Here is a 9,491-nt window from a genome sequence, read left to right on the forward strand (position 1 = left end):
GCTGTGGGCACGGGGTTGGACTTGATGGCTCCCGAGGTTTCTTCCATCAGCATCTCTGATCAGCCATTGCATGGACCAATAGTAGTGAAGGTACATTCAAAACAACCACCAGCTCCATAGAGTAGGAGCCAGGCTGTTTACCAACCCTGCCGTGGACAAAAGTGTTACTCTGTTCGCCTTTCCCTCAATGTGGAAAGGACCATGCATGCCTGCGGTAACCAGGTGAGATTTTTTTCCACATATAATTCACTTAAAGTCCCCTTGGCGTAGGTTAAGCTACAAACAAGCCTGCTACTTCCCAAGTATAGATTGTGAGTGTTTATAAAGGGTAGCAAAGAAATCAAACCTGAATACAAGCATGTAAGCAAAGGCACAAATAAAGCTTATTGCCCTTGCTGCACTAGGAATGAGCAATGTCTCACCTTGACCGATGATCACAGCAGTCTGGCATTTTCTCAAGGCAGAGGCTGCATTTTCTTTGCTGCTTCGGTTTCTCAGCTTTAGTCTGGATCTCTCCCTCTCCCTCCCCAGTCAGACTTTGTTCCAGGAATCCTCCTGTGTGAGGAGTGAAGAACAGACCATGAGGTCACTCCCTGCCTTATATAGATTTACCTCAGGGTCAGAAACCTTTGTTTTCAAAACTTGGTTCCCAAGGCAGTTTGTGCAAAAAAATCCCGACAGCCCAAGATGGAGTCATGTCGCCTGCTCACCTGCCCTCATGGAGTCAACGCAATGGTTTACAAGCTGCCTGGAGACTTGGCTTCTCCTGAGGTCTAGTGTTTTCCCTAATGGCTCATTACACTGCTGAGGCCCTTCCCAACTAGCTATCTAGACTGGGAAAATGTCTTGTGGGAGGAGGCTGCCTGTAGCTATATTTAAAATATGTGTACATTGTCAATATTCTGAACTTCAGATACAAAAATGATACCTGCAGACAGATAGGATATTGATAGTCAGCAAATCATAACTTTTCAAATGACACCTTAAGTGACCCGTCTTGCAGAAATTGTGTCATTAAATTATAATCATATACTACTCTCGCTATGAGCAATATGGGGTGCAGGGCTTTTTCTAAATCAGATTGTTTCCTTTTAAGACTCCTTTACTTATCACATGTTATTGCCAGCTACACCCTGTCCTTACCCCTCTGTCTTTGCGCTACATTTTCCATTCTCTTCTACTATCGATTGTCTTTCATTGTCTTTAATTATCTCGGTAAATTGATCTTTGCATCCCGGTCTGGATCCCATAGTGCCTCTTGGTGGGCTTAGTTGTGATTCCCTGTCACAGAAATTAATGTCTCTTCTGCTTGTTAATTTCTCTTTCATACCAGATGATGCAATCACCCTTCATATTTCTGCAGATGAGAACTGAAAATCATTGCACAGAGGAAAGTGAATATTTGTTTTAATAGGAGAAATAAAGTACACGACAAGGCTTCTTACTAACCTCAAAGGGGAAGTCATTGAAAACAACATATTCAAAAGGGGGAACAAGAGAAGGGGAACTAAAAGCTGCCAACACAAAGCTCTAGAGAAAAGGGAAGGTCACATTTAAAAGTCAATTAATAAACAGAGAACTTCTCTTCTCAGTGGGAATCACTGTTAATCTTATGTATTAGATCAGTAGATCCTCTAAAACAAAAGAAAAAAAAGGAATCACCGTTCATTCTATGTTGTAAGAAAAAAATTAAATGATCTCAATGTAGAAAAGTTCTTGTCTAATGCTCCCAGGTCAGTCAGATCTCTGGATATGGAACTCCAAACACACACCAAGAATAATGGTAAACTGCCACATGAAAAGTGTTGCAATCTCCTTGTTGAGGTTGGCTGTGATTTTTTAAATCAACCAAAGGGAATTAAGCATCCAACAGCCATTGAATGTCAAAACAAGTGAAGCACCTAACCTTCTATGCGCCTTTGAAATTCCCCACCGTGGTGTCTGTTGACCTAACACCCATCCTTATGGTGTTTCTGGAGAGCGAGGGGTTCCTTCTTCCGCATTCTGTGGGAACGTGCTGGGTATATGGGATGGGAAAGGTGGAGATGCAATTTTTTTTCTGACCTGAAATACATTGCATGGCCGATAACACCTCGTATTTGCGCAAAAGCATCTGTGCCAGTATAGACAATCTTTTGCACAAAAACTTTTAACGGAAAACTTTTCTGTTAAAAGTATTTGCGCAAAATCATGCCAGTGTAGACGCAGCCTGAAGCCGGCTCTAAGGAAGCTCCCAGAAGGAGAAGTGCCAAGGAGGAGCTCTACTCTGCTTGGAGCACAGGGAATGAAACAACAACAAAAAAGTGGCCCAAGGAAAAGGACTTGCTGAGTTATAAATAAGGGCTCCTGAAGGGAGGAGACAGACATGCCCTTCCTCAAGCTGGGGAATGGGAGGGACCTGGCTACCTGGGAAGCTGGAGGCCTACTGAGACAGAGCAGGGCTGAGGGATGGGTGGAATGGACTGTGGGCTGCTCTCCTGCCCTGGCTGGGAACACTAGGGGTGGATACAGAACAAGGCTGGGGAGCGGCAGGAAGGGCTGGGGGACTCTGGCCAGGCAAGTTCCCAGGCTGTAGGGCCTGAGGTAAGGCCTGAGGCTAGTAGGGCTACAGGGAAGCAGCCTGGATAGGCAAAGACAGCAGGTCACTGCCCCTGCCAATGCAGAGTGGCCATGTCAGGCTGCCATTTGCCACTGAAGCAGGGGCAAGATGACAACCAGCCTTGCACCACCGAAGCAAGGTGGGTGTAGGGGGATTGGGGATTCTCAGGGGGGAGGACACTAGAGTGCAGGGGCACAGACCAAGGTACCAGTCTGGGTGACATCAGCTGAAAGGGGGCACTACAGAGCTGAAGAGCTAGTTCTCAAAGTGACCAGCAGGAGGCACTCTTAGGGGGGTGAGCTTGCCCCATGATGCCTGCTCTTACATATCTCCAGGGATGGAGATTCCACAACCCCCCTAGACAATTTATTCCACTGCTTCATCACCTGCACAGGTAGGAAGTGTTTCCTAATGTGTCCAACCTAGAGCTCCCTTGCTGCAGTTTCAGGCCACTGGGCCCAAAAATTGGCAGTAGGAAAGGCTTTGGTAATGGATGCAAATAGCTGAATGCGTTGGGAATGAAAATGATAGGCACAATGGTAAAATAAAGACTCTTGTGAAGCCCACACGCAAGATTGCAGGAATCATGGCGTTTGAGGTCATGTGGCCCAACATTTCCAGGCGTTTCTCCATGGGTGTGTCACGTAAAATCCTTTTATGATCCGAGCCTGAAGTACAATGGTTGCAAGAAAATGTAGGGTTTGTCTTCTTCAAAGCTTTCCATAGTTTTTGCATTTTATCAAGATAATCCCATGCCAGGCACAAGATGGGGGAAATGGAAGTCCTTCCCTCTTTCTTTTTCGATTGATCTAAATTATGACTTCCACCAAGAACGACCTTACTTTGGTGTTCATGGTAGCTCATCAGCACCTCCCTACCCCCGTGTACTTCTTCCTGGAAAAGTTTTCCTCCTTGTGGACCTGCTGCAGCTCCACCATCCAGGCCTGGCTGCATGCAGGTCTCACGGCCGTGTGGCGGCTGTTTCACAAAATATTATTTATGCGCTTATTTGGCAGTGCAGAGAGGTCTTAGAAGAAATATTTACTAATGTGTAAGCCAATGCGTTATGCTGAATTCATGAGCAAAAGCTAGCACCTTGATCCTGGGTAAGTGGAGTGCTGAGTAGTGACATAGAAAGGTTTTTGGGACATTGATAATGCTGTGTAGAGTAATATCCCAACTTCTCCATTCACTGTGAAAGCAACATATCTCACCTGATAATAAAGGATATCATTAATAACAGTGTTCTAAGCAATGGCTAATAAAAGTTACTACATAGTGTGGATGTTAAAGAAATGCACAATCACTCAAAAGACGTTTAGTTCCCACTAGACATTTTTCTTCTGTTTTGCTGTCTGGAAGTTTTGGATGTGTTTTTTTTTTCTTCTTCTTTTCTCCTGCTTCCTTGGGTAAAGGCAGTTCAAACCAAACCACAAGATAAATAAAAATTATCTTGAACACTATTGGATTTACTTTTCCTTACTTCCAGTTTTGTTCTCTTTGTTCAGTTCACTCCCTTGGGTCATGGTAAGCCTGCCTGGGTTTAAACTATTCCGTGTCTCTCAACTCCTGGTTTTTCTCTCCCACACGAAAAAAAAAAGGAGGCAAGGATCCTCTATCCAATTCAAATTTTAACTCTCTATCTCGATTGGTTCTCCTGCTCTCATGGCCAACACCCTTGCTTGCTACCTAAGCATAATCCCTCAATCACCGGATGCTGATCAGCACTCCTCCTCTCCATTATATCTATTTTACTGTGTACTAAATCGTGTCCCTTCACCTTCTGTGCCTGTTTCTGACAGCAGCCAGTTTCAGAAGAGCTTTTCTCAGGGACTCTTTGACCTCCTTGTTTCTCAGGCTGTAGATGATGGGATTGATCAGGGGAGTTAGGACTGTGTAGAAGACAGAGAATAGTTTATGTAGGACCTTGGGAGTGTTGGTTGTTGGAGCCACATAGACAGCAATGAGAGTCCCATAGAAAATTATTACCACGATGAGGTGGGAGGAGCAGGTGGAAAAGGCCTTTTGCCTCCCTCTAGTGGAAGGGATTCTCAGGATGGTGGTGATGATGCAAACGTAGGACGTCAGGGTCAGGAGACAGGGTACCAGGGTCACTATGGCAGAGATAATAAATGTCACCAGTTGCACTGACCGGGTGTCACTACAGGACACCTTTACGACAGGTGTAAAATCACAGAAGAAATGGTCAATTTCGTTGGAATCACAGAATGTTAATTGGAACAAGAAAATATTGACCATGGTGCAGAACAGAAAACTGCTGATCCAGGCCCCTGCCACGAGCTGGCCACACACCCGGCCGTTCATGAGGGCAGCGTAGCGGAGGGGGTGGCATATGGCTAGATACCGGTCGTACGACATGGCCGTGAGCAGCAGATTTTCTATCGCTGCCATGATACCAAAGATACAGAGTTGCACCAGGCAGCCCTTAACAGAGATGGTCCTGTCCCCAGTCAGGAGACTGGCCAGCATTCTGGGCAGGATAGTTGATGCATAGCAAGTCTCCAAGCAGGACAAGTTGCCCAGGAAGTAGTACATGGGGGTGTGAAGGTGCCGATCAGCCACCACTAGTAGAACAATAAGAATATTCCCAGCCACGGTGGCAAAGTAGATCATCAGAAACACCAGGAAGAGGAGAGGCTGCAGTTCAGGGCCATTCCCAAATCCTAAGAGAATGAATTCGGTGATGGGTGTTTGGTTTCTTCTTTCCGCCATCTCCATAATATGGATCTAAGAAAAGAGAACCGTTAAATATTGATGGGGTGCCCCCAGCCAGGACCTTGTGTCACTTACTCTAGTGGAGACCTGGCGTAGGAACCCTTACGGCATTGCAGTTCACCGATGGGAAAATGATGGTGCTAATAAGCTGATGAAGACGTATCTCATTAAGTGATGGAGCTTCCAATAACCTTGAACCAAGAGTGTGGAACCCCATTGGATTACAGAAGTGAAGATTTCGAGGGCGGGATTATCATACCAGTGTCATGACAGAGGACATAACAGATAACCAGTAATTGGGAAAAGAGAGAGATTTGTAGATCAACCACTGGTTCATCTACTCTGCAGTTGGGAGGCATAATACCAAACTTGGGTAGACCTTCATGCTCTAGGACTGATCAAGCTTACAGGATAAAATTATCAGGGAAACCCAGCAGCATGGACAGCAGATTAGAGACCCACGTGTATGTACCTTCCTTCTGCAATGAGGATCATTCACAGGCAGCTAATCTGTGCTGCCGTGGCTACAATTCTACTTTTAGCAGAATAGGTCAAGGAGAGATAATGGCTCTGTCGGTGCCCAGAACCAGTATAGATACACAGTGTAACACCAACGAGGCTCTGCTCTGTGGGAAGATCTTTCCCTCTGTTCTCTGCCATAGCAGATTCAAGGAAAAATTTCCACCACATGAGAGGTGCCTCCTAGAACAAGACGAAGGCACATCAAAAAACCTAAATGCACACCACAGACTGTTAATTGGATCTCAGCCACAGCCGGGTAACTTTTATCAGCTTTGCGTGGGTTTAAAGTAATGCATCTAAGATCAGAATCCAAGCTTTTGTTTTAAAAAATGGATATGTGGGGAAAAAACTCAACAAGAGAGAAATGAGAGAGAAGGGGGGGGAAAAGGGTGTGTGGAGAAAAATTTGAAAAAACTGGAGAAAGAAGACAGAGAACTACAGATAGGATGAGAAGACAGAGAGAAAATGAGAGATTGCTTATTTCTCCAAATAACATTTTAACCCAAAAAATATCCATGTGAAAGAGAGGTAGCAGATTCTTGCTGTTAAAGAATCGGTTGTCTGAAATCTCTTGCTTACTTACACTCTACACACATCTCGAGATAGCCCATCTTAGATCACTTCAGCCACTGATGTATGAGGTGTCCTTTTGACTATGTGTACCATGGGAGCGACCATGGCACATTGATACGGGTGCAATTTAAACTGGAGCAGAAAAATATATACCCAGATAAACACACAAACAGATGAGAGCTGATTTAAAAAAAAAATTACAAGCAATAAAACTCATATCTGAGGACAAAAACAGTCTTGTGTAAAATGAAACACGCACAAGGAGAAAATGAACTACACAAATCCATGGAAGTTAGGTCCATCAGTGGCTGTCGTACCTCGGTGTCTTGTACCTCGGTACCTTCGGTGGTCTAAACTGTCAGCGTCAGTGTCGTCTGGTCAGGGTCATCCTGGTGTGCTCCTGGCAGGACCTCTACTCTGTCGGTGATGAGAAATTTTCTGCTGCGTGTGTAACAATCGGTGCTCCCTTTATCTAGAGTGTTAGACCTGTGCACGTGGGTCAACACAGGAGATCTCTGAAAGGCCCCAGAAACAACAGGTGCAGGCAAGGTTTTAAATCAATCGAGCAGGTTTATTGTCAAATGCGATGCTCTACCAGTTGGTAACAGAGATCAGTACAATGTTACACCACTGGGCACTATGGCCCGCGTTGACAAGGTACCAACACCGGGCAGGCCTATTGCCATAGAACAGATATTAACAGCAGTTAGTCAAAGTTAAGCTACTGTGCACTCTGTACGTTTAGGCAATAACACCTGCCGTTCAGGCGCCTAGTGCGCCCCCCCCATAGGTCGGCCGGAGAGCACCCTCTGCGGTGTCCTTTTATAGACAGGTACAAACAACTTACATCACTTCTTTATGCACCAGGTTACCACCCTCTGTTGCCTAGTTACCACCCCTCACCTTACGGAAGGGGGGCTTACTTACTGTCCTTTATGCAGTCATTCTCGACCCGGTCCTGAACCTAGGTCCGTATGTGCGTTAGTTTTTAGGGAGTCTTTGTACCGGGACATTCCTTAAGATGTTCCGTTACTCCCCGTTGGCTCACAGTCTGTACTTGGTGCTTTCCTGTGTCCTTCCCTGCTCGACCTAACTTACACAATCACACAGTTATCAGTAGGGCCTCTTTCTTGGCTCCTGTTACTGAACCAAAGTCTTGCTCACTAGATTGCAGGCCTGTTGCTGTTTTCATGTTACAGGCCTCTATTCAGGCCTGCTGACTCCATGTTACTGACCCTCAACTTACTACAGTGGCTATTAGCCAGGATGGGTAGGAATGGTGTCCCTAGCCTCTGTTTTTCTGGAAATGGGTGACAGGGGAGGGATCACATGATGATTCCCTGTTGTGTTCCCCCCCCCTCTGGGGCACCTGGCATTGGCTACTGTCGGCAGACAGGACACTGGACTGGATGGACCTTTGGTCTGAGCCACGTTGCCAGTGCCTAAATTCTAAATCTGAGACCCATTAGGCATGTTTTTCTATAACCCATCTAACTTCCATCTGTCTTAGACTCATAGACTCACAGACTCATAGGCTGTGTCTACACTGGCCCCCTTTTCCGGAAAAGGGATGCAGATGAGACAAGTCGGAATTGCAAATGCAGCGGGGATTTAAATTTTCCCTGCTCCATTTGCATGAACATGGCTGCTGCTTTTTTCCGGCTCGGGGCTTTGCCGGAAAAAAGCGCCAGTCTAGACGGGGATCTTTCGGAAAATAAACCCTTTTCCAAAAGATCCCTTATTCCTGATTTTAAGAGGAATAAGGGACCTTTCAGAAAAAGCTTTATTTTCCGAAAGATCCCCGTCTAGACTGGCGCTTTTTTCTGGCAAAGCCCTGAGCTGGAAAAAAGCAGCAGCCATGTTTATACAAATGAAGCGAGGAAAATTTACATCCCCGCTGCATTTGCAATTCCGACTTGTCTCATCTGCATCCCCTTTCCAGAAAAGGGGGGCCAGTGTAGACACAGCCATAGACTTTAAGGTCAGAAGGGACCATTATGATCATCTAGTCTGACCCCCTGCACAGTGCAGGCCACAGAATCTCACCCACCCCTTTTAAAATAATCCTCTCACCTATATCTCAGATATTGAAGCCTTCAAATACTTTGAAGGCCCCAAGATGCAGAGAATCCTCCAGCTGTCATCTGCGCCCCATGCTACAGAGGAAGGCGAAAAACCTCCAGGGTCTCTACCAATCTACCCTGGAGGAAAATTCCTTCCCAACCCCAAATATAGCGATCAGCTAAACCCTGAGCATGTGGGCAAGACTCACCAGTCAGACACCCAGAAAGTTCTCTATAGTAACTTCTATCATCCCTCCATTGACCTATTTCCCACAGATAATGAATGGGTTGAACCAGCAACCCTATTCTTTCTGACAAGGTACATGCCTGAGCATGTGCTGTTTTCTACATTTATTGTACCTCTGCTGATTTACCTTTCACGCTGATGTTCTCTTGCCAGTTTCACGCTGATTCGAGCCCTTCCTTCAGATTTCCTGAGGCAAGACTGGAATCTTGGCACTACATTTTCCAAGTGCTACTACCGTGGATTCTGTCCGGTTGTCTCAGGAGACTGAGTGTTGGATTCCTGCCTGCATGTCTGTAGGGCACAGTGTTTCTGGGTGTCTGTTGCTGTTATTCTCTTTTAAAAGTGGTACGCTCACATCTTGAATACTACATACAGATGTGGTCTCCTCATCTCAAAAATGATATACTGGCATTAGAAAAGGTTCAGAAGAGGGCAACAAAAATGATGAGGGATTTGGAATGGGTCCCTTAAGAGGAGAGATTAAAGAGACTAGGACTTTTCAGCTTGGAAAAGAGCAGACTAAGGGGGGATATGATAGAGGTCTATAAAACCACGAGTGGTGTGGAGAAAGTGAATAAGAAAAAGTTATTTGCTTGTTCCCATAACATAAAATTTAGGTGCCACTAAATGAAATAATAGGCAGCAGGTTTAAAACAAATAAAAGGACGTTCTTCTTCACACAGCACACAGTCAACCTGTGGAACTCCTTGCCTGAGGAGGTTGTGAAGGTTAGGATTTTAACAGGGTTTAA

The 9,491-nt window shown here is 45.5% G+C and overlaps 1 protein-coding gene across 1 annotated transcript; it reads right to left on the minus strand.

The window, feature by feature from the left end:
- Window positions 1-4,019: 4,019 nt before the first annotated feature.
- LOC102454747 (olfactory receptor 5V1-like) lies at window positions 4,020-5,341 on the minus strand. Its single transcript, XM_006133405.3, has 2 exons — window positions 4,380-5,341; window positions 4,020-4,059 (listed from the first exon to the last, which is right to left on the minus strand). The coding sequence occupies exons 1-2, from the start codon at window positions 5,336-5,338 to the stop codon at window positions 4,020-4,022; spliced, it is 999 nt and encodes a 332-aa protein (XP_006133467.3). The 5' UTR covers window positions 5,339-5,341.
- Window positions 5,342-9,491: the final 4,150 nt, after the last annotated feature.

The sequence above is a fragment of the Pelodiscus sinensis genome, chromosome 30 (assembly GCF_049634645.1).
Source record: "Pelodiscus sinensis isolate JC-2024 chromosome 30, ASM4963464v1, whole genome shotgun sequence".
Classification (NCBI taxonomy): Eukaryota; Metazoa; Chordata; order Testudines; family Trionychidae; genus Pelodiscus; species Pelodiscus sinensis.

Coding starts and splice junctions, on each gene's coding strand:
- LOC102454747 (XM_006133405.3), bottom strand. CDS start 5,338: ATGGAGATGGCGGAAAGAAGAAACCAAACACCCATCACCGAATTCATT. Junction 4,060..4,379: donor GTCAGAAACAGGCACAGAAG/GTGAAGGGACAC, acceptor TAAATCCAATAG/TGTTCAAGATAATTTTTATT.